General features: G+C 31.1%; 1 protein-coding gene across 4 annotated transcripts in view; it reads left to right on the plus strand.

Moving 5' to 3' along the window:
• LOC107439872 (cytochrome P450 3A21) overlaps positions 1 to 19479 on the plus strand; it is a 39505-nt gene extending 20026 nt beyond the window's left edge. For 2 of the 4 annotated variants that reach the window (XM_016052608.3, XM_071187574.1), the window contains exons 7-14: positions 1378 to 1517; positions 4803 to 4923; positions 5629 to 5695; positions 6983 to 7091; positions 11223 to 11311; positions 12225 to 12365; positions 14322 to 14487; positions 19162 to 19479. In XM_016052608.3, coding sequence (XP_015908094.1) covers positions 1378 to 1517; positions 4803 to 4923; positions 5629 to 5695; positions 6983 to 7091; positions 11223 to 11311; positions 12225 to 12365; positions 14322 to 14487; positions 19162 to 19236 — 908 coding nt within the window. In that variant the 3' untranslated portion in view covers positions 19237 to 19479. Of the gene's footprint in view, positions 1 to 1377; positions 1518 to 4802; positions 4924 to 5628; positions 5696 to 6982; positions 7092 to 11222; positions 11312 to 12224; positions 12366 to 14321; positions 14488 to 17186; positions 18091 to 19161 lie in introns of those variants that run through there. The other 2 variants (XM_016052614.3, XM_071187575.1) reach the window with 1 other exon arrangement.
• The last annotated feature ends 6766 nt before the right edge of the window (positions 19480 to 26245 follow it).

Genomic DNA, 26245 nt, shown 5'->3' on the forward strand with positions numbered 1-26245 from the left:
TGAACTACCCCCGACACAAAGTCTGAGGCTGCTATGGAAACAAGAATAGCACATTTCAGGGAGGGTAGCTTCTCTTCACTCTAAGGCTAACTAATAGACCGAAGAAAAAGATTCTGTCACCAACCCCATGTCCTAAACAATGATCCCACACCCCTACTTAAAATAGTTATACCTCGTTACCATAGTCACCGCCACGGGTGCAGACGAATGGCTAGGGAAGTTCTTACTTTAGTCAAACTTATGCTTCCCAGGATCGAATGCGGATAATAATAGAAAATTCGTAATTATTTTTACTCTTTGTTGTATTTCTTAATCAATTCTATTAATTAGTTTTCGCATTAAGCTTAATGCTTTTTGCGAAAACCTTTTTCTATCAATTAAGTAAAGATAAAAAATTCTTCAATTTGTCAAAATTTTAAGGATTTCCTAATAAACAGTTTCGTCAAAAATGAAGTAAATTTCGTGAAATTTGATTGATTATTTTTACAGTGTATTAAAAACAAGAAAAATTTAAGCACTTTTGAAACTTTTCAATTTATTTTCAAACGTTTAGCTGATTAAAAAATAGAAAATTTTGTTGTCAAGTTGATGAGCCGATATTTCTGTTATTGTAGTTTTCTTTTTTTTCATAGATTAAGAAATTTTATTACTATTGAATTCTATTACTGCCATCTTTTTATTACAAATCATGAGATTATTAAAAATCACTTAAAATGCTTCATACCAAAAAATGCTTCTTGAATTAGATTTTAAATGTTACACTGTTGGGATTTTCATTCTAAAATTAAGGTAAAATAACCGGCTGTCCACCCGATTAACCGTAAAGTTTCACCTTTACGGTTTTGAAACCGTTTACAGCTAGTATGGTTATAAAATCATGAATACAAAACTATAAGTTTTTTTAACCATTTACAGCTACCATGGTTTGAAAACCTTAAGAAAAGAAATTTAAGTGGACATGGGAGCTCGTTAGATAATGGGCATTGGAGAGTGCAGGACTCCGGAAATTCTTTATGTGTGTTAAAGGGTCAACGCTGGGACTCGAATCCCCGTTCTGTTGTTCATGAGATTGACAGATTTCTATCTCAGTTGCTTCATTAAGTGAGCTTAGTTGATGCAATAAAACTCTTGTTATTTAACCGTTTTAGTTAAATAGTTAATAAACGATTTTTCTCACTGTTAATGGTTTCATTACCATCTTATTTATAGTTACTTGACTGTATGGTAAGTTAAATATGTTAAAATAACAATTAAATAGATTGTTATTTAGTCATTTTCTCTGAGAAATTTTTAACAGTGTTAAATAGCGATTCATTCATAAAATAGTTTTCATGATACGACACATATTAAACAACAAATATTTTCTTTTATTTTCAGTCAGTTTCCGTAGTTTATCATCACTTTGGATTAGATTGGGAAGATTGAGATTAATTTTTGTAAATCAAGGAACGAATCCTATAACTGAACTTATTGGAAATGTGAAAGAAGTAATTGCCACAAGAAGAAAAAATCAACAGGTACCAATTATACCCTTTTTTTTTTTTTGAAGGAACTGTATTTTGCAATAGATATTATTTTGCATCGTAAGTGGATGCTATTTTAAGCAGCTGTTATCAACAATATGAAGCAAATTGAAAACAATTCTACAATGAAGCAAAAATTATGCACGAATTATTGGGATACAGTCGAACTCCAATTTAACGAATTCATAGGGACCAAAATATTATTCGCTAAATCGAGGATAATTCGTAATATCGGGGGCAAAATAAAAGAAAAAATTGACTAACCTGATGGAATATTCGAACATCTTCACTAAGCAAATACACGTTTTATTCAGGAACTTAAAATACAGCGAATGATTACGCGCTTATTAATCTGAAATTTTAAAGCATTTCGTGTGTAAGGTTTGCTTATTTCCTCGATTTTCTTACTTTAAAAAGTTCTTTTTCGACGAAGAAAAGAAAATACTCCTTCATTTACTGCATTAGGTAAGTTTTCACTGTTTCCAAACCATGCAAAGCATCAGAAAAAGTAACTGTTCTCATTGGCGACTCCTTACTATTGACTTTTGTGTCAGAGTCGCTATTCATTGTTTCCTGCTTCATTAACTTCATAAAATTCGTACAATCGCAAAATTCGGTAAATAGGGGCTCGTTAAACCGAGATTCGACTGTAATTCAACATTAACACAGAGCATCATTATACTTTTAAGAAAAATAAGTAACCAAAAACCAAGTCTACAGTCTACATTTCAATATTGTTTTAAATATTTGAATTAAAATAACCTTAAAAACTTTTCATTTTATTTCAGCAGTTCAGAAGTAAAATCTTTAACCATCTGTCAAGTGCCCAGTCAAACCATAACATAAAAATTTAACATTATGCTACATGTTAAATGTTACACCTCCAAATGTATGTCTTAGAAATGGATAAATTTTGGTTGTCAAAAATCCGAATCCATTGAAATAGAATATTTATTCAGAGAAAGCACGTTTTTGTGCCTGATTTCGTAACTTAAAATATAGTCTGGAATTAATTAGCATATTTAGGGACACCTCCTCGAACCATTAAGATGGAGTCCTGAAACGTGCAGATCCGAGCATCAGATTAAAAGTTTTTCAGGGTGGTCCGTTTTTTATTTTGCGCACTGTACATAGCAAAAAATGGTTAGGCTTTTCAATGTTTAAAGCAAATTAGACATTTTTTTATATATTTTCCCCTTTAAACACTAAGCATAATTATTACAAGGCGAAGTCATGGATTTTAATTGAATTGATTTCAAAAATTAGTGTGCCACTGAAAATTTAGAATGTTTTCTAAAAATCTCCCCTATGCAGCAGATTACAGGTATTGAATGCAATATTCCTTCACTGAATGGTGTAAATTTTGATTCCAAACTTTTTTGATCATCGACCCCTACTTAATTTTTCGAAATTTCCATCGACCCCCGTAAAATTAGTTTTCTGTAAGTTAAAATAAAACTCTATTTGAAACTGTGTTTGTACATTTATTTTATGATTTTGAACATTTATTAAAGTAATAGTACATAGTGTAACAATAGTTTTATGAAAAATATATTAATGTTGAAATATAAATACCTTAATATTTATGAAATAATAAGTAATTATAAGTAAGTAGAAATAATAAGTAAAGTAACTACGGATTTATTGCTTCTTAATCAATGACATGGGTGTGCCTGGTGTTTTTTTTTCTGCAAGGTTCGTTATATTGGGTTCAAAATTGGTCAATTTTAATCTTAAATCCCCTCGAAACTCCACATTTAATTTATTTCTGTTCTTAGTTAAGATTGAATTTACGTGACTGAAACCGGCTTCAACCATATAGGAACTTGGAAATGCTATCATAAATGGCTGAGCTATTTCGTAAAGTCTTACATATTTTTGCATTATATTTATATTTGTCCAAAATTTGCTTATTGTTAAATTTTTAAAAAGCGTCTTTGCTTCAAATCCCCATAATAATTCAGCAAGCTCATCTTGCAGGTTGATGTCCACGTTTTCAATTTGAGCAGAAAATGGCACAATAATCCACTCAGGGATGTCAATGTTTTCCAAATCAACAAAACGCAGTTTAAAATTGTCCCTCAATTTTTGAAGATTACCTGTATATATTTCCAAATCTTCTTTTATTTTTAATTGTCACATATCTGAAAAATACTGATAATCCTTCGACCAATCGACCCTTCCGGTGCGGATCGACCCCCTGGCTTAGATCGACCCCCGCTTATGTTGAAAAGACCCCTGGGGGTCTATATAAACCACTTTGGCGACCTCTGGTGTAAATAATTACAATGATCTTAGGTTCAACACATATTAAGGGCCATTAATTTATATAGGCCTTTAACTAGTATAGATTGCAGCCTGGTTGGCAGAACGGGAATCCAACCATCCGAAGGTGCATGTTAAATCTGTCGAGACATAAAATCCTCCATCTTCCCATACCTCTAAGTGTACTAAATTGGAGTTTCATCGTTCTCTGGTTCAGGTCAAAATTATGATCTGCGGATGAATCCGACCTATAAACGGGTATGACGTATGGGTGCGGTCGAATTCTTGGCCATAGATGGCACCACTGGAAAACAAGAACAATCTCATCCCTTGCCTTTATGGCCTACGTCAGCAACAACAATAAAAATTGTTTTTTACTTGTTCAAATATTAATTTGTGACTTCTATACTATATTTACGAGACATTTGACGAGAGGTATAAAAATATATTAAAGCTATTCACTACGAAACACTCTGTCTCTCAATTTTTACATTAACAACCTAAAAACTACTATTCCATTTAAACGGGACTAAAATTCAAATATTGCTCAAGAATTATTAAAGGTTTCTAATAACTTAAAAGTTTTGTACATTCGACCACCGCGTAGTTTAAGAATGCAAATTCTTATTTTTTTTTAATAGTTAGCTAAATATGAAAAAACACTTTTTGCTTTATTATTTTAAAAAAATTCTATGAGCTTTATGTGATTATAATAGTTTTACCTAAAGACAATTATTAGAAAATAACTTTTTATCTAATTATGATATTATTAATTGTACTTTGTTTTTATTCTTAATTTAAATAATATACGAAATGATGTTGTTTTTAAAAATACATCATACATTTATATGAAAATATTTATTCGATTATTAAATATATTTATATTATATTTATATTTATATAACTATAATATATTATATTTATATAAATATAATATAAATAAATATAATTTAATTATATTTATATTTATATAAATAAAATTTATTCGATATTAATTTATATAAGTATTTATAGAAAGCCAGACCTGATCTTCTTCAGCTTATGTTGGATGCTGAGGGTACTGACGGAGACTCTGTTACAGCAGATGATTTAACTGCAAGTGATGAAAAAGAAGTCGAAGTCAAGGGAAACAAAGGTAACACACATATTATTTTAAAACCTTACCAGTTCTTAGACATACATCGGAGTTTCAATTTTAAGTATAGATGCAAATTTAATAACAGTTTTGACAGAATTAAGATGAGAAGTCAAAAAAAAAATAAGAAGAATTTTTTTTTCAAAATAATATTTAGAATTTGAAACCAGATTAATTTTAAAGATGAGAGTAAACTTTTATTTGTTTAATCGTTTATGCTATTAAAAGCCAAATAATTATAATTAAATATTGAAAGATTCATCTTGAAAAGATAATAGTCGATAAACTCCACTCTATGATATATGATCAAGAAAATAAATAAATCAATGATCCCTACAAATGCTATTCTTTTGAATCTAAGGGCATCAGCTTTTCTGTGAGGTAAAGTCGGTTAGTGTACCATCATCAAAATGATGGAGACTCACTACCGACTTTACGTTTATAATATACTCTATGCACCAAGCAAAAAATCAGGTTTTATGACATAATTTGAAACTGACAATAATCCTTCTTAAAACAAAATTAGCGTTCATTAAAGTTAGTACCCCCTTTAACCCCTATTAGAAGCACTCAGTCACGTTGTAGTCAATTAATTGGTTCGTTGAATGTCAGATCCAGTGTTATTACATTGAAACCTATCCCATCTATAGATTATCTAAAAAATATTAATAATACCCTGTATAATTGGTCTATGTTTTCTTTCAGGGAAGATATCTAAGAAACTAAGTGATGCGGATGTTTTGGATAATTCTGTGTTGTTTTTTCTTGCAGCGTAAGAATTGATTTTTTATTCAGTTTATCTTTCTAATTATTGAGGACCATGATACCTGAGACTTTCCCTTCCTGGCCTATGGTATGACACCCATGATGTGATCATGGCTTGGTACATATCCCATTAATACGTACTCTTTATACGCATATTCTTGGAGGGAAGTCTATTAGTCTTCAAGAGGTTCTGATTAGAAATCATTACGCTCTAAATAGCTGTTGCCCTAATCTTAGGATTTTAACGCACTGCCAATAGAATAAAAGATACACCTAAAATATGGTTATAATTTAAAGCACAGAATCAGATGAAAAAAAACGTATTTTTCGAAAATAAGCAAAGATTTTTTAATGTGTACGAAGATATGGATCTATTTGCAACATAGAAGATTAAGCCCTAATCGGTCAAAAGTTTTAAACTGGGTTTTTTTTTCCAATTCTTGCGGGTATCACCATATTCCTAGAAGAAACAATTATTGTACTAATTAATAATTGCGATTGTAAGCATTTGTAAAACAATGGATTTTTTTATCAATTTAATTTTATAAATATATTCTTCTAAAATTTATCTCCCTCTCCTAATACCATAACTCTGTTGCTCTGTATGACTGTAAAAAGACAATTTATTATTGACAATCTATAGAAAACAATCTATTATTGACAATCTATAGAAAACAATCTATTATTGACAATCTATACAAAACAATCTATTATTGACAATCTATAGAAACAATCTATTATTGACAATCTATAGAAAACAATCTATTATTAACAATCTATACAAAACAATCTATTATTGACAATCTATAGAAAACAATCTATTATTGACAATCTATAGAAAACAATCTATTATTGACAATCTATACAAAACAATATATTATTGACAATCTATAGAAAACAATCTATTTTTGACAATGTTATTAACAATGCCTTGTCATTTGCTCATTATTTACCGGAAGAGGGCCCTTAATGTGAACATTTACCAAAACACCTGGTAATTAATAATGACTGAATAAATCAAGTTATTAAACCGGCAGTAATAATGAGCCTTTGACCATTATTTTCGACCATTTTTTAAAAATTTTAATCTATTCTGATATTAGTTTATTCATATTTTAAATATCAAAAAAAGTATTAAAATATCGAATAAGCTGTAGTAAGTATTTCTCACATTCACCAAAATGAATATTTAGTTGTTGATATTCAGCACTTTTATGATCTAACTATAAGTAATACAATAATTATAACTATTAGTAAGGAATATTTTAACTAAATACTTTTTTTAAAAAATTAGATACGAAACAACAAGCACAGCCTTAGCTTTCACAACTCATCTTTTGATTAAACACCCAGATGTTCAAGAAAAAGTCAGAAAAGAAGTCCTCCAACTTTTGAAATCAGAGGTAAGTATCAGATCTACTAAGCTTTTTTCCAACTAAAAAGTTATTTTGCACACAAATCATCCTAGCAACAATTTTACTTTAGCCCCAGTTGGGCTATAAGAACATGTGCCGGGGGGGCAATATTTTGATGTCTAGATTTTTAATTATTGGTCTTAGAATGTTTTTTTATATTGGACAATAACAATTCTATATAAGGCGGTTATTGGTTGAAAAGTGGCTGTAAAATATAGGGTGAAATGGACGGACAATACTATATTGGGCCGATATTGGCTGAATAATGGATATAAAATATTAGGTTAATCTAAACATTCTGTATAGGGCCAATATCTGAAAAAGATTGGCCCTGTTTACATTAAAACATTGGTCCAATGTGGGCCCAAATTATTTCGCTGGTAGGGCAGTCGTGCAAAGTGGACCTTTCCTATGAAGTGATTTCCAAGCAAGTCTTCTTGCTGACAGTCAGAGACATATCGTAACAGAAAAAAAAATTGGGGGAAGGGAGGGAATTAGATTTTATTTTTAAAATTTTCAATATTTTTTTTAAAAAAGCCGTTATAAACTGGTCACCTCTTGATTCCCATGGCATTTTTATTTTAAAATAATAAATTTATATAAAAAAAACTTCAAAAACAAAATAAAGTTTCAAAACGCTCTATTTTTTATTAAAATTTTATTATGAATTAAATAAGGAATCAGAAAATATGATAATTAAGAAAATATTCATCACATCCGAATTATTTTAGTGAAATTTTTTTCTTAATGAAGGTAATACAGCCATTATATTATTACGTTTAGAGCACTCACTCGAAAAAAATGGCTGCATTTCAAAACATATTTACAAAATCCAATAAGTATACTTTTAAAACAAAACTATTTCTTACTGCGAAATTCGTTAAAAAAACTACTAAAAATGTACTTAAAAGAAAGTACTTAAATGAAAGTACATTTACAGAAACTGTAGTCATTATGTAAACACAATTATTTGACACTGAAACCAAATTGAATAAATTGCTAAATTTACCCTCCAGAGAGCATTTCGCAAACTTTTAATATCCTATCAAAAGCGCATAATTGCTTCATTGAAATAAAAAGGAATATATTTTTCTGAAAAAATTAATGAACCCTTTTTAAAGAGGATTTCCAATGTCATATTTAAAATGCATTAAAAATAGAAAGTAAGTGGCATAATATACAAGCTAAAGTACACTGAAGAGCCAAAAAAACTGGCACAGGCATGAGTATGCAAATAAAGGGGTATGGAGCCTATCAAAGTACAGTTCTGCGATCGGTAACGCGTATATAAGGCAACGAGTGTCTAGCACAGTTCTTAGATAGGTTACTGCTGCTACAATGCAAGGTTATACAGATTTAAGTGAGCTTGAACGTGGTGTTATAATCGGCGCACGGGAGATGGGACGTAGCATCTGTGAGATAGCAATGACACTTGGATTTTCACGTACTTCCATTTCACGAGTATACCGTGAGTATCGGAAATCCGGTAAAACATCAAATCTACGACATCGCTGCTGTCGGAAAAAGATCATGCAAGAACGGGATCAACGACGATTACATTAAACATGACAGACGTGCAACCCTTCCACAAATAGCAGCAGATTTCAATGCTGGGCCATCAACAAGCGTCAGTCTGCGAACCATTCAACGAAACATCATCGATACGGGCTTTCGGAGCCGAAGGCCCACATGTGTACCCTTGTTGACTTCACGACACAAAGCTTTACGCCTTGCCTGGGCCCGTAAACACCGACACTGGACTGTTGACGATTGGAAAAACGTTGCCTGGTCTGACGAGTCTCGTTTCCAGTTGTATCGAGCTGATGGACGTGTACGGGTATGGAGACAACCTCATGAATCCATGGACCCTACATGTCAACAAAGGACTGTTCAAGCTGATGGAAGCTCTGTGATGGTATGGGGTGTGTGCAGTTGGAGTGATATGGGACCCCTGATACGTCTAGATAGGAATCTGACAGGTGACGGATACGTAAGAATCTTGTCTGATCATCTGCACCCATTCATGTCCATTGTGCATTCCGACGGACTTGGGCAATTTCAGCAGGACAATGCGACACCCCACACGTCCAGAATCGCTACAGAGTGGATCCAAGAGCACTCTTCTGAATTTAGACACTTCCGCTGGCCACCAAAATCCCCAGACATGAACATTATTGAACATATTTGGGATGCCTTGCAACGTGATGTTCAGAAGATATCCCCATCCCCTCTTACTCCCACTGGTTTATGGACAGCGCTGCAGGATTCATGGTGTCAATTATCTCCAGCACTACTTCACACATTGATCGAATCCATGCCACGTCGTGTTGCGACACTTCTGCGTGCTCGCAGGGGCCCTACACGATATTAGGCAGGTATACCAGTTTTTTTGGCTCTTCAGTGTATGATCTAAAAAGAAAGATAGATGCAGTTGGCGCATATTATATGATGAACTTCCATAGTTTCTAAAAGAAGGAAATTTTATTATTGATACATAATCCATTTTTAAGGATAACAAGAGATATAAGAAAATTTAATTTTAAAAGAAGATAACATTTTCATGGACATTAGAGAGTAAATGAGTCATGCAATTCTAAATCAAGAAGAAAAGCATTTGAAAAGTCTACATTTAGTATAAAAAAGAAGACAATTATTTACTCTGATTATTACATAATTATGACAATTGATATTTATGAGTGTAAGAATCAAATTATTCAAAAAAATGTCAAATACTTTAACACTAAGCCCTAAATGTGCGAGTTTGAATAATGTAACTATAAACTTTTTTTTGATAAATATAAGCATTACTTGAAAAAAGAATTTAAAACTTTGTTTAATAAATTCTTATTTAGAAAATTAAATTCGATAATATTTAAGTCTTATGAAATGTAATCGATTTTATTTTTTAATTTCCTTCTGGGCAAATTTCCTTCGGTTTCTTTCCAAAGATTTCTTCAAAATTTGAGGGGAGATTAATCAGTATTTTGCAATATCTTTGCATATTTACTTACGGGTATATAAGGGTAAAAAAAGCATGTCACAGGCGAGTAATTTAATTTTTGAGCCGTGCTCAAAACAGTATTTCCCAAACGAAATTTTAATATTACGCCTTTATATTACATTAATGAAGATAAACTTTAAAGGACGAAAAATAACTAAAGTGGAAAAATGTCGAATAAACAAAACCATTATCACTAAAAAAAAGTCGAAATTGCTAGGAACACTAAGACATTTTTCACTTCTATCTTTATTTTAATTCAAGCATTTGGCTAGATTAGTGATAGTTTAGATTGAATTATGAACATTCATAGTTTATTATACCTCTTTATTTCTCCCTTAAGTATCTATGATTGTATGGTAATGAGTTTCTCTCACAAAAGCTTTAACTTTAAAAAAAATTAATATAAATAATTTGTTTCATGACGATATTTATTAAATTGAAAGATTTTATTTCTTCCCTAACATCGGTAGGGTTATTCCTTCTGCAATTATTATTATTAGTTATGCCCTGTTTTGTTTTGATTCAACTTCTGAATTCAAAACATTTATTAACTAGTATTTTATCCAGATAGAATTAGTAAGTATACTGGCAAAAATGACTAGTTAAAAAAATAACTATAAATTTGTAAAATAAAATTATGTTTTATCACTAGACATTAACGTAGTTAATACAATTTAAGTAAATAAATTATCTTGAAATATAAATATTTCATTAACTTTAAGAGAAATGCAATTTTTTTAAAAATGGAAAATTTTTTAAAGGGATTCAAATCCTAAATGAAACAAGCGACCTTGTTTTGAAAAACCAAACTTATGGGAAAAACAGTGGCTCTTTTTTAAAATTATTTTTTCTAATATTTAAGGTACTACAAATGTTTAAAAATTGCTAGTTTGTGTCCAGTAGTGATTATTTAAAAAATAAGTATAGCAGTCTGATTAATTTTTAAGCATATTGCAGTTCGATTCAATTTTAACGAATCCTGTTTGTCATGTTATTAAAAGCCAAATATTTTGAAATACAGAACAAATGAGCTTAAATTTTAAGTATTTGAAAAACTTTTTCGAATTATTTGGTTCCATAGATTTATTTGATGAAAAGAAATTTGTATTGTTTTGTAGGGAGAATTAGACTATAACTCAGTTAACATGTTACAATACTTGGATCAAGTTCTTAAAGAATCACTTCGACTCTACCCACCTGTCCATTTGTAAGTATTTCCTTATCAATCCTTTATTTCATCACCAACTTTTCGACAAAAAAATAAAACTATGGCTGTTTGTTTAGTTTCTCTTAGTTTAAATTAGAGTCTTTTGAAAATCTATCAGATATTAAAAACAATCACGAGAGCATTTAAAAAAATTTCGTCCAGAGGTGCACAAACGAACCATTTAATAAATATTTTTTTATTAACATGTTCACTATTTTTATTTTTCTGCTAAAGTTAAGAGTTCTTGAGACACCCAAAAATTAAGAGTCATTCAATTGGAGTAAGCACTTTCTGTAGAGAATTTTTAAATCTATAAAAGTTTTTTTAACTTAAAATGGTTATTGACAAAGGAAATTTTTTGAAAATGTGTAATTATTCCTTTTGAGATTTATCATTATATTTTTATGATGAATTAAAGTTACAAATCAGTTAATAAAAAAAATTCGCAAAAAAAACAAGCATTCAACTAAATGATCATTGATTTGATGAATGGTACCTATACGCCCCATTTTATTTCTTAAATAAAATATAATTTTTTATACACAAATTTTTTGTGTGTCTTGATGAATGTAATGTAAGCATATTTCAATGAAAATAATACCACATTTTATAAATTTATATGGTTGATCTAAAATGAGTTAAAGGGAAAAATATGCCTGTTTTGTTACATATCAAATAATGACAAAGTTACATACAGTTTAAAATGTAAAATTGAAGCGAATATATAAGCCATATTTTAAAGAGAGCGGTTTTAGAAAAAGTAACAAGATTTCCATTCCGGTCTATCATATTGTTGTTATTGTGAGATTTCTTAAAATTTGTGATGTATTTACCTGAAAAGAATAGTTTAAGTGTCACTTTTGTAAATTTAATTAATTGCTTGTTAATACAAACATAACTATTTAATTTATAGGTTTGTAAATAGAGAAGTTTCTGAAAATTGTGAAATAAATGGTATTCAATTTAAAAAAGGAGCTGCTATACAGGTTGCAGTATATCATTTACACAGAGATCCCGATTACTGGGAAAATCCCACCGAATTTCGACCTGAAAGGTATTTTTTTTATTGCCTTTATTCTGATTAAATATTTTAAAGCATTTTAAACACGCAATTATTATCAATTAATAATTTATAACAATTATTTAACTAAGCAATTATTTTTAAATTAAGCAATTACTTTTAAAATTACTTCACTGAATCCTCTTAAAAATTCATGAACAGAATAAATTTTATTAAATAAATTTTGTTTTAAATTTTTTTAAAAAAAATTGCTATTAAAACAATTGCACATTGCACAAAAAATGAATGAAACACCCTAAATATATATTGATCTAATCATTAAAAATTCAGGTAGTACTAGCACACAATCGTTCCATGGAAGGACCTCAGATATGTTAATATTTTTTTAATATAAATCAGTAAAGAGGATTGATATTTAATAGGCTATGATAAGTTAATCAATTCAATGTGTCATGAAGAAATGACATTTCACTAGTACATTTAATTGCAGCAAACCGCCATCTTGGCCACCATACTGTCACTACCTTGAAATTGCACAATTATTCGCCTTTAAGCTTCTAATAATAGTCTAAACGCATTTGTTATCCATTTAAAACATGATTTTGCATTATTTTACATAAGAATTTAGTTAAATTGTTTCAATATGCACTAATTATTCGCTGAATTTCAGGAGCTCCGAAAAACTATAGAATGCCAAATGAGAAACCGCTCAAGTATAAAATACATTTACGATTCGTTTTGAATATCACGTGGCTAGGCATTAGCAAGGCAAATAGCATTTGTCATTCTCTAGAATGCCTAGGTATAATATACAATGCCTGGAGAAAGTATGTAATGCTTCTCATATTTCATACCTTGCCTAAAAACATTCGTCATTATATACAATGCCTAGGCATTCTATAGAATGCTGGAGTTTCAAACTTTGCCGGTAACAGTTATGAATGACCGCAATCAAGAGAATGTCGACTTTCACCGGTGGATTTCGACAATCACGTAGTCGCTTTGGTGAAATATTTGTTATATCTAGTTTAATATTATTTTCTTAGTCGGTATTTATTCGATATTTTAATATCTGCTAAGGATAGAAGATCGGTTAAATGCATATTAAGCAGTGGAACTTAAGAAAAAAAACATTGATGTAGGGCAGTGTTTCCCAAAGTGTGGTACGCGTACCCCCAGGGGTACGGGAACAGTTTAGCGGGGGTACGCGTTCTTATGTGAAATATCTTACAACAAACGAAAATTTAAAAGCAAAGCTAGCCATGAAAATTTACGGCGTATTTTTCTATTGGCAATTTTTCGAAGATTACAGAGTTAATAATTGGTGGTGCCAACAGCCAGTTGTGATTTTTAACTTTAACAACATCCATGCCAGAAGGATTGCTGCATGCGGAAGAAGAGCAATTATTGGAATTGACATCAGACGGATTCTTGAAAAATAAACACGAGGAGTGTACTTTAACATCATTCTGGCTGCAAATGCAAAATATGTATCCAGTCTTAACAGAAAAAGTTGTGAAATATATTTTGCCTTTTCCAACTTCATATTTATGCGAAGTCGCTTTTTCAGCATTCGCGGACATTAAGTCGAAAAAAAAATAGATTATTGAACGTGGAATCGCATCTCGGACTAAAATTGACCACAAGAGAACTGAATTATGATGAACAGTTATCACAGTAAAAACAATATCATCTTTCTCACTGATGCAAATAAACTTATTAATAAAACTTTGAACGAAAAAAGAAAAATACACACTTTTATAAAAATACATTCATTTTTTTACTAGTGGTACACGGAATTACGAAAAATTTAGAAAGGGTACACAGCTGTCATAAGTTTGGGAAACACTGATGTAGGGCATACTGGGCAAACGTAACTGAACCTAATATATATTGTCGAGCAAAGTGATTGTCCACTCATTTCAATCATTCCCAGCATTAAATGAGTGTCATAATTTTGTTATTGAAATTATAAAATACCTTTTTTAGGTTTTCTCCAGAAAACAAAGATAAAATCAATCCAATTGCTTACCAACCATTTGGAGCTGGTCCCAGAAATTGTATTGGAATGAGATTTGCCTTGATGGAGGCAAAACTTGCTCTCGCACAAATATTATCAAAATATTCATTAAAAAGATGTTCTAAAACTGAAGATGTAAGTATTTCTTTATTGTACAAACCCTTAAGAGGACTTTCATGGCGAATTCTTCTTTACCAACATAAGTAATGTAAAAGTCAATGAATACTGAAATTTATTTTCGAAATATGAAAATGGAAACGATATACCCTGCCATAATTTGAAACTTCTTCGTTTACTCTAGATTTACCTAAATTTTGAAATACCATTGGAAGTGAAACAAAATTTGCCATGAAAAGTGTCTCCTCTTAATATATATTTTTAAACTCCAGTGCACATTAGGGGCCAAAATTAATGTTATATAAGTGAGAAAACACATGATTATTGAAATTAGGGAGAGCAAAGGGAGTATTAAAATCATCAAAGTTATTCCTTTAGTAAAATATTCGCTTCCAAGTGCTTTTCTTTCTCTTATTGACTTCCATAATGTTAGAAAAAGCTTTTATTGACCTCAATAATATTTGCAAAAGCTTTTGTTCTTTCTAACTAAAAAATTAGTTAGTGTATCTATTCTCTATCTTTTTACTGAGATTTTATATATGTATTAAAGTTGATCATAAAGGTAAATCTTGCATATTTTTTTGGAATACAGAATAATTACTTTAAGCAACCATTAATTTGCTTCATTCAGTTTTTGAAACGCGTATTAATTTTTTAATGGAACAGCAAAGTTTCAGATGCATACATTTGAAGATAATCATAATGTACAAAAAAATAACACCTTTACAACTTTTGACAGGATGATCAGATTTTTGTGTACTAGGACTAACGGTTTGAGAGTCTCATCTTAAATATTCTAAATAATTAGTACAGTTAATAATAGTTAGAACATTAAGCTTGAGCTAATGTTAAGCTAATAATAATTAGAACATTAAGAACTTTAGATGGCGGATTTGGATTTTTGAACCTAAAATATGGGGGTAGCCCTAATATGGAAGATATGGTCCCTATTGTACAAGTAAGACAGCGATTGAAAGAGCAATCGTAAGCAGTAATTAGTAATTCAAATGATAAAATATAATAAACAATTAAAAATACATTTTGCTTGAAATTGTTTTTGAAAAAACAAGTTTTATAAGTGTTGGGAAAAACAGGTTCATTCAGCTCCTTAATTCCACAGACGTGGCGAAATAAGCAAAAAGTGAAATTAACATTAAAGGGTAAAATGAAAAACAACTTGAATAAAGCTCAAATCAAGAAGAGAAATTGACATACTATAGTCTTGGATGGCTCAGGGGATAGAGCATTCGCCTTCCAAACCAGGTTCGAATCCCAGCAATGGCTGGTCGATATGAATTCCACATCCGGCGTGCACCGACCACAGTACCGAAGTAAAATATCCTCAGTGGTAGACGAATCATGGGTTAGCGTCCCTTTGCCAACAGGCTTAACTGTGGGAGATTTTAATGGTCTTCCTCTCCATGTAACGCAAATGCGAATTAGTTGCATAAAAAAGTTCTCCACGAAGGCAAATTTCTCCCAATACTTTATCCAGGAGTTCCCTTGTCATCTGGATTAGGTTAAAAATTACAAGGCTACTGGGTTTAACATTAGTAGTCGTTAACCAAAAAATTGGGTCTGCTGTTCAACGACGATTATAAAATAAAACAAAATACTATATTTTCGGTTCTTTAGCGTAAAACTAAAGCTTCAAAATAAATTTGATGTTTAGACACAGAGGAAGGCTCTTGAATAGAAAACCGAAACTATAGTATGTCCATGTCTGTACTTGTTTTTCGTTTTTTCACTTTAGTCTGCGTAGCACAAAGTACACCATATCCTTTTGGATAACATTAAGGGGCTCAAACTTTGAACTGTTCTCCAACCTAAACTATAGGGACCCTATTTTTTAGACAGCGGCAGCCGCCTCATATTTTGAAAGTCAAGAATCCAAACCTATCGCAGTAGGATGATTTTTTTTAGAGAAAGCACCCTCTTTCGTTACTTGTAATATCGTCAGCAGGAATTAATAATCATCATCATCATAGTTGGCGAGACAGCCCAATGTGGGGCAATGCTTTCCTCTGAAGATTTCTCCATAATGACTTCCGATTTATTTTTGGTATCCAATTCCTTTCATTGCAAGAAAATTAGACTCCACTGAGTCAGCCCATCTCAACGACGGCCATTCCCGTTTTCTTGTTCCAGTGGGTTTAAAAAGCATCATCTTTTTTATTGCATTGTCATCACTCATTGGAATCACGTGGGCCATCCAATTCATTCTATCTATTTTTATGTACACCACCAAGTATATTCGGCGAAATCTTTCTCTCAAATATACGAATTATTTAATATATATTTGAGTATAATATTTAATCACTCAACCCATGCATCTGAATCAAAGAATGCTCTTTTTTGCGCAATTAATAATTATTCAAAATATTAAGAATATTTTACTCTTAACATATACCCACTTTTGAATCAATTCTAATATGTCCTCAAGTGTCTATCCGAATAGTATTATTATTCAAATTTTAGGCCAATTAAATAAATTATAGATTAGAAAAGAAACGGTTATTTTCTATATGAGATATCTGAAACTGATTTTTGTTAAATATTGTACAAAATCAGTGTGATTTTTGTTCAAACATTTTTATGTAACGATATTTTAAGAAAATATTTATGTTGGTAGATTATAAAAGAAGTACAAAAACGAAAGCAAAGTAGTATGCCATATTGTTACTATTAAACTAAATGAACGTTTACTATGTTTTCAGAATGTCACTTTAAAAATGGGACAATTTCAAATAAATCCCAAATATGGAATATGGACAAAAGCAGTTTCCTTCTGAATATTGATGTAAATTGGGAAACGATCAAATGAACAATGAAGTTTCTTTGAATTTATACTAAAACAAGTGTTCTAAAATAACTGTATAGAACTAATTATTTTTAAAGGTTGCCCCAAAATTCAAGCAAGAAGTAATTTTTATACAAGTTTTCAACTTCGTAAGTGTGGATTAATTGAGATTTTTGGCTACATTCCGTAGATACAGCAGTCTTCTTAAAAACACGAGAAGGATTAACAATTCTAAATTCATTAAAAAAAACGATCCAACAACGAGAACTGCATAATTTGCGGGGAACTCTAAATATGTCTTTTATACACTGATGGTTTACTTTATTCGGCAGTTATGTTTCGAAACATATAAAAGCCTCATTCAATCACGATCCGTGTTGCGTGATTTTTTTCTCATAAATTTATACCAAATCAATCAGCATTTTCTTAGAATTATACATGTTTCTGTTTTTAAATTTTTGAAAAATAACTATTTCCTGTTATTTATGTTAAATAAAATAAATTAAATGTTAATTTATTTAATTATGTTAATTAAATAAATTCAATTTTAAAAAACCTATAAACGGACAAATGTGTAGTGACTTACTTAATTATTGACTTAGAGAAAAAATCTATTTAATTATCCTAAACTATCATATATACCGTTTTCGTTGGCAGCATTTTATTACATAAAAGGTTCAAGATTCAGATCTTGCATGAATTTTGGGTCACTCTTTATAATGCTTAATATATGTTATGAAAATGTAGTGCTCTGTTCTGTATAATATATGAAACAAAATTATGCTTTGAAAGAAAAATAAAACATTTCATAGTAGTTTAAACAATGTAATCGTGTTTTTAAATTTTTTAATCTTTTTTTCCATTTTCTATACACACGAATAAAAAAATAGATTCAGTACTTTTTAAAACAAACACTAGATGGATTTCTTCATTCTATCTCTAGAAAAAAAAACATAAAGCGAATATCATAGAAAAATAGATACAGATTTCTTCATAATAACCACTTTGAATATATGTTTTTTGAATTGCCTGAAAGGAAAACAAAAGAACATACATTTAGGTTCTTTAATTAGAGTTTAGATGAACAGAAACACTATCAAACTCTAAAATAATACTTAATCAGAAAATAGGAACAAAAAATATCAAAATCTATTTGATGGAGTTGAATAGTGATTATTAAAAATACCTCCAACTATCAGCGTGTCACCAATGTGCTTTTGATGCTTTTCACACCGCCATCCTGATTTGTGATTCGACTGATTTTTATAGCGATTTTGCTTTTGATTCGCTAGGAAATTAATTTACGATCCTTGATGTGTTCTTTTTTACAATAAAGGAACTAAAAATATATATTAAGGGTGGTCATTACAAAACACTAAAACATTCTCTTTTTTTATAAATAACTCCACTTTCAACATTTTACAGCATACATAAATAATGAAAGATTTTTACTTTGTAAATTAATAACTTTTGCAAAGTATTGGTCTAAAAAATTTTAGGTATCTGTTCTAAACAGAATGCAATGTTAGAAAAAGTCAAGAATTAAAAGAACTTTTTTTTGAAAAAAAAATTTTTGAAAAATTAAAATGAAAAAAATTATTTAATTCTAGAACCATATTCTACTTTATCTTCTATTAATTTAAGAGGATATTTAAGTAAAATAGCAAGTACGTTTTTTATTTTTCTGAAAAGAATGTGAAAACGTAATTCGATAAATATCAACATAGTAAAGCATACACGAACATTTTAAAAATCTTCTACTTAAACTAAAAATATTCTTTGATGTCTCATGATAAGAGAGAAAATATTTTCCATATCAATTATTAGCAGTATTATTTTATTCTAAAGAGTTGCCAATAAATGCCAAAAATGATCATTTATAATGTTTCTAGAATTTGACTCTCAAAATGGGACAAGCTCAGATAAATCCAAAATATGGAGTTTGGACAAAAGCAGTTCCCCTTTGAACAATGATGAAAAATGGAGAAATTATGACCGATCAAATGAACAATAAAATATCATTGAATTTTCATTAAACTGGAAACGATAGTTCAAAAATAATTGTTGGTGGTGGTATGGAGCTTTTTTACTATGTTTGTGTGTAAAATGTGATTATTTATTTCTCTATTAAGACACCTAGTGATCCAATGAAAAAATTTTGTATAAAACTTTTGTATATTGTATAAAATAAAACAAATAAGTCATTTTGAGTTACGCAGTTGAGTGATAGAAACAAAAGAATATGATTGTATTTTTAAATTTTTGAATAGCTATTTAGCATAGCTCAAAAAATTTGAGTACAACAAATGAAGTCAATTTACAGTTTGGAAATTATCTTATTTTAAATTATAAAATTAATTTGAACTTGGAGATTACTAGAAGAGTGTGTTATTACTCACAGAGTTCTTAAGGTACGTATAAAAGGGTAAGAAAATAGGGTGTCATCAAATATAGTTTGTCTATGGTAAGAACTCTCCCCACCGCAAAGTCTGCTGAATAGATCACTTCAAAAAATTGAATTGACACGACATTAAGAATAGCGCATTTCCGGGAGGGTAGATTTTCTTCGGGCTAATACATTTTCGCTCACTTGAAATATCTCGTTACCACAGACGAATGGCTAGGGGAGTCCTTACTTTAGACAAACTATATAGATTTCCTAATAATTTTTAGGTTCAAGAGGAATCTAATATTTGAAAAAGGCATGAATTCACAATATAGTTTTTTTAGTGGAACGAAACATTAAATATTTGAACTTTTTTTTTGTTCGCTACTATATGATAATCCTAATAGCTCTTAATAGATGTCTATAAAACTTGTCTACACTGTTAGAAATTTCTCCGACAAAATGATTAAATAACAATTTATTAAATTGCTATATTCAAGCAATACAGCCAATTAACCATAAATAATAGGATCTGTTAATTGTGACCGCTTATTAAATGCTGTTAAATAGCGAGAAGCCCACTTTATGAAACCGCTTAGTTACTTGCATGTGGGTTAGCCGAGAGAGATAATCTGCCAAATCGAATCCCAGCCTTCCATTAGCTTCAACACCTGAAGACTGCACACCTGGATTGTTAGTACAAGCATAGATGGGAATTCTTTTTCATGCTTTTGAAATCATGCTAGTTAAAAATTTGTATTCATCGTTTTTTCACCTTTCTAGTAGTAGTCGGTCGTAAAAAATGCTCCTAAACGATTAATTGGATAAACTGTGTACAATAGAAACATTTTTTGGCTTATCTTACCAGCAAATATGTCTTGTTTTACACTATTTGGTGTAAAGCCTTCTATATCCGGTTACACTGAAATTCATAATAAGGAATGCTACACAGCAAATTTATTTTTACAACATTTAGTTTAGGATGCATTCATTTACTTATTATTTAAATAAAATTAGTTCAAATATACACCTAAGACCGATTTAATATTAAGAAGAATTCAAATAAGGCAACAAAAAAGAGGATAGTAAGAAAATATGATAAAACTATTTAATACAATTGACAGACAATTAAAGTTTTAAATATAATTTCCTTATCACTTAGCTAAAAACATACTTGCATTTTGTAAAGGCGAACTTCAGTTTCGGTAAATGTTTGATAATGAAAACAATAAATTCACATAATATCGTACTCGATTGTAAATAATAATCTACTGATGATATACTAAGTTTCCTAAAATTGGTGCTTTTTGAAACGAAAATAGTTTAGGAATGGTGTAAATACGCATGAGTTTGGTGTAAGCATTGTCAATAATTAAGAACGTATTGGTGTTAAAAATAATTCATGAATGATATGAATGAGCGTGTAATATTTTCCATTATAGGCGTAAAAATTTAACTACACCCTTTAAAGTATATATAAACACCAGATTTGCCATTAACTTGAAATCGAGCATTCTTTCAAACAATTTTTTTAAGTACTTTAATACCAAATTCGGTGAGCTTTACACCGCAGTATTTACAATTTGGGGTATAGTTGCCATCATTTGTGGTTTTGAGGGATAATTAAATCACAATTAACTTTTTAACTGTTTTATTCATGCACTCATTTTTTGTTTGTTTGTTTACTGAAAACACATATTTTCATGCGCATTCGAATCAGTTTATTTCTTCATCGCAAAAACATTTCGCATAACAAACAAGCACATTTTTAATAATAAACTTGCCCTAAATCTCTCAAACAAGCTATTATTATATTGTCAATTTTAATCAATTCTGAACTTAAAAATGTATTTAGCTTACCACAGCACTAAAAATGCTGGCAACTATACAATTGAATGTATTGATTAAAACTGTTAGAATATAAGTTAACCGTTAAAGTTCTTTCTTTATTTTTAAGTAACTGAATGCAGAAACTTTATATTTCTATTAAATATACACATAGTGTAAAAAAATTTAGTGATATCTTAACACAAAAAATGTTCCTTTACACGAAAAATGTTCCTATGAAACACCAAAGATAATTCTTGGTGAAATCAAACACCAAGGATAGTTCTTGGTTTTGTGAAACACCACAAATGTTCCATTACACTACTTTTAGCGAAAAGTAGTGACAATCAATTTCGGTTCATAGTAGCGCCAAAACTTGTAGCAACGAAACAGGACAACAAAATATAATTCACGTACAATATTGCTAGTTATCAAAACAATGTGAACTAAAAGTCATAAATGTTGTAAATAAAAAACATTCAATATACTAGGAATTCCTAACTAATTGATAATAATATCGTAAATAGTTTATCGCAGGCAGAAAAAAAATTATTATTTATTATAGGTGAAGAAGTAAAAGTTATTTTAGAAATGACAGATGTTTCACAACCTGCTTTTAGACTTTCTAAAAAAAAACTTATTTTTTCTGTCGCAAGAAATTATTTAATTCCAGAAAACGTCCCCCAAGTAACCTTACTTGTCATAAAATAACTCCATTTTACAGTACAGCGTATTAAATACAGAAAAATGTATGCGGAAATTCTCCTCTAGTCTCTCACAATTGTTTGTACTAGTCCAAGGTACAACATTATCCCCCTTCATAAAAATAATTTGGTTTATAATTTGGCTTACAATATGTAAAACTAAGCAAAGAACATTTTATTTTAGCTGATGCCTCAAGGTTCGACAAGTAATTTTTGTTTTATTTTATTTCGCTCTAAAATTACTGATATACATTAATTATGTATGCAAAAATTATATGTAAATTTCCTATGATTGGTACGTAGGCCCACGAGACTTTATTTCCCGAAAAGCAATTTTATGTCAATGTGCAGAAATAAGTAAGAAAAAACTGATTTCAAAACTGACTGATTTAAAAATAAAAAATCCCGAAAACAAAAAGGGACAGAGGAATGAAACAAATATATCGAGCTGCAAAAGTTTGTTAAAGATGTTGCCAACAGATATCTTTGCGGAGTTCTTAGAAAAGAAAACAAATGGCGTTGGGCTATAATCTAACATGTGTTATGCCAGAACCAGAAACATACGTTGTTGATTAGAATAATTTAAATTTCCTATTCCGGCACGGTAACTTCCTTTCATGTTTTAATGCTAGAGCTAATCGGTCAGATTATCGATACCTTACAAAGCACTCTGTTGTCATCTATTGTAACTATATTTTAAAATTTCATAATAAAATTTTCAAATCTTTCATAGTAAACGTACTGTTTGTTTTATTCTTTTATCACTGTTTGTTTCCGAGATTTTTAAGTTTAAAATCTATCAATTCTTCACTCCGATTTGACACTTTCCAAAAATTTAAAAATGGGTAGAAGATCAATGAAACAAAATGTTTTAACAAATAAAAATTGACCAAAATTTTAATTAATTTTATTACCGTCGTTGAGCACCCAAATCATAATTGTTGATGGTTTTCCATTGATGGACCGAAATAATCTTGATGGCAACCATCAATACTTCCATCATGAACAATTATATGTTTTGATGGTACCAACATAAGTAACCTCAATGTAGGCATTCGGACTGATTTGTGATGGTTCAACGTAAGAATTTCAACTTGTTTTGATGGTTTGTTCATGCTTAACCATCACGAATTTCCACCATCATTTTTTAGAAATCAAATGATGAAACGATCATGAACAACCACCATCCCAATGTAGGAATTCGGACTGATTTACGATGGTTCAACATAAGAAAAGCCCAAATAGTTTTGATGGTATATTCCTGAAAACCAACAAGAATTCCCATTAAACCATCGTGTAAATATATAGTTGGAACCATCATGAACCATCACGGATCATCATGGATTGTTGGTCCATGGGAGTCAAATTTCTTTTGATGGTTAACCATTATAGTATTAAAGCATCATTTTCCATCACAGAATGATGGAAGTTTGCTGGCATATCAAACAACATGAACACGTAATAGAAAATGTTGAATGATAGTGACCTTCAAAAAATGTCGGACTATCATGAATTGCGCAGAAACCTACATAAACCACCGAAGTAGTTTGATAGGACCATCAAGAATTTTGACTTCGGCAGACCCAATTTTTGGTTTACGGCTACTAATGTTCAACTTCGTTGCCTTGAAATTTTAAATCTGATCCAGAAGACAAGGGAACTCCTGGATCAAGTATTAGGAGAAATTTGCCTTTGTGGAGGACTTTTTTTTATGAAACTATCCCGCATTTGCGTTACATGGAGAGGAAAACCACTAAAACCTCCCACGGTTAAGCCTGATGGCAAAGGGACTCTAACCCATGATTCGTCTACCACTGAGGATATTTTACGTCAGCACTGTGGTCGGTGTTAGTTGGGGGTGGAATTCGTATCGTCCAAACATGGCTGGGATACAAACCCGGTTCACCTCATTGGAAAGCGAAAGCTCCCTCCACTGAGCCACCACGGCTCCAAAAAATGTAAACGTAAATAAAATATCTGTGCTGCAACTAATCAGCTGAAATTCCAAAATTAACGTGAAATTACAGCATTTAAAATTTGCGATAACGTCATGAAATCATTTGAAATTTTTCCAGATTGAGGCCATACTGCCACTGCACAATTGCACTGCTTGCATCATACACTGGTGAACAAAATTAAGAGATGGAAAGCATTTTCGCACATTCATTCGCACATGCAAGATATCCGCACACCGTTCCATGTGTTTGACAATGGTTCCGTGAATGCCCAGAGGTACAGGCAGGAGGTCCTAGAGCCCTATGTGCGTCTTTTCAGGGGCGCTGTTGGCCCTGAGTTCATTTTTATGGACGACAATGCGCGACCACATAGGGCTCTCATGGTTGATGAGTATCTGGAAAGCGAGGATATTCAACGAATGGATTGGCCAGCCAAATCCCCTGACCTGAATCCTATAGAACATGCTTGGGATGCTCTTGGGAGAGCTATTGCGATGCGCCAACCTCCCCCCAGAACCATTCTGGAGTTAAAAATTTATCTGGTGGAAGAATGGGAGGGTCTTCTACAAGTTCTCCTTAGCTCCCTTATTAACAGTATGCATGCTCGTTGTGCATGCTGTCTGTCTGTCAGGGGTGACCATACATCATACTAGAGGCAACACTCGCTGTACAAGCCTCACAATTATTGTCATCTTTTATCCTTAAGTCCAGACTACATGCGATTTATTGGCACTAGGTCTTGCCAGTGAATGGCACTTTCATTTTTGTTTTGCATACTTTATTATCATGGAATAAGCTATATCCATACCAAATTTCATTTATTTATATTCAGTATTTTTTTAGATAGTCCACCAGTGTATTATGATTTAACAAGAGTTCGTGATCCATTTTAATTACAATATAAAAATTTATAGCAAACTAAACATTATAGAAAACTTTTGCCTTAGACATGCAGAAATTACCACACTCGGTATAAATTTTTGTTAGTTGTCTAAAAAGAACATTAAATTAAGTCACATAATAAGTGCCCATGAGGGGTCCCAAATTATTTTAAAGGAAAAACAGAAACGTCATTGAAATCATATAGAGCAGCATTGAGGAAATCGCGACGAAAAATAACAAAGCCTGTTTGAAACAGTTCTCATTTTAAAATATACGTCTTGTAAAATATACATCATTGTAAAATATACATTTTCAGTCTTGACATTGTATGAGATTCAAGCGTTTATAGAATCGACGTGAACCGTGGAACGAGTTTGAATAATAATGTAGAGCTGTCAAGAATGTCACTAATGTGGAGAGATGTCTGAGATCGAAGACCACCAGGTGAAACGGTGTGGAGCCCGACCACAATCAGTTTTTTTATGCAAAAAAGCTATAAATTAACTCTTATTTTATAGCCGTCGTTGAACGGCAGACCAGGGATTAATCATCTTCAACTCCGTATCGCTGTGATTTTAACCAATCCAGAAGACAATGTAACTCCGTGACTCCCAGAGGTATGATTTGTTAAGGGAACATGGAGGACTTTGTGACTCGACAGATTTAACGTGCATCAGTCACCATTTGCTACGCGGGAAGTCTTCGGTTGGCGGAGATCGAACCCACTACCTCTTGGACATGGGCCCAGTGCCCTACCAACCATCCAGGTTATCCCGATCATAACTACAGTTACTGAATTTCGTTACAATTACTGACATTAGGCTTAGGCCGAATGAATTAACGACCAACTCTTTGAATTCGAAGAAATTTCTCGCATTATAAACTATCAAGAAAATGTTTTTCAGATTTCGCCTATCCCCCATGTTAGGGCTCAGGAGAAAGAACGCTCAATGAGTTTACTCAGGTCAGAATCCCAGAGCAGGTTGGTTATTGCGAACTCTGTTCCAGGCTCGCACCAATCACAGTGATGGCGTAAAATATATCAGGAGTTAGTAGACAGAATTGAATGTAGGGCACAAAAGAAGACATGCTGCACCAAACACATGGTTTAAAGACAGATTAAAAGTTAAGCACGTGTATAAAATCAGATAAGATATCGAAAACGCTATAACACAATAAAATGATTCAAAATGGATAAAACTTAGGGTAAACTTACTAAAAT

This window comes from Parasteatoda tepidariorum, chromosome X1 (assembly GCF_043381705.1).
Source record: "Parasteatoda tepidariorum isolate YZ-2023 chromosome X1, CAS_Ptep_4.0, whole genome shotgun sequence".
Taxonomy (NCBI): domain Eukaryota; kingdom Metazoa; phylum Arthropoda; class Arachnida; order Araneae; family Theridiidae; genus Parasteatoda; species Parasteatoda tepidariorum.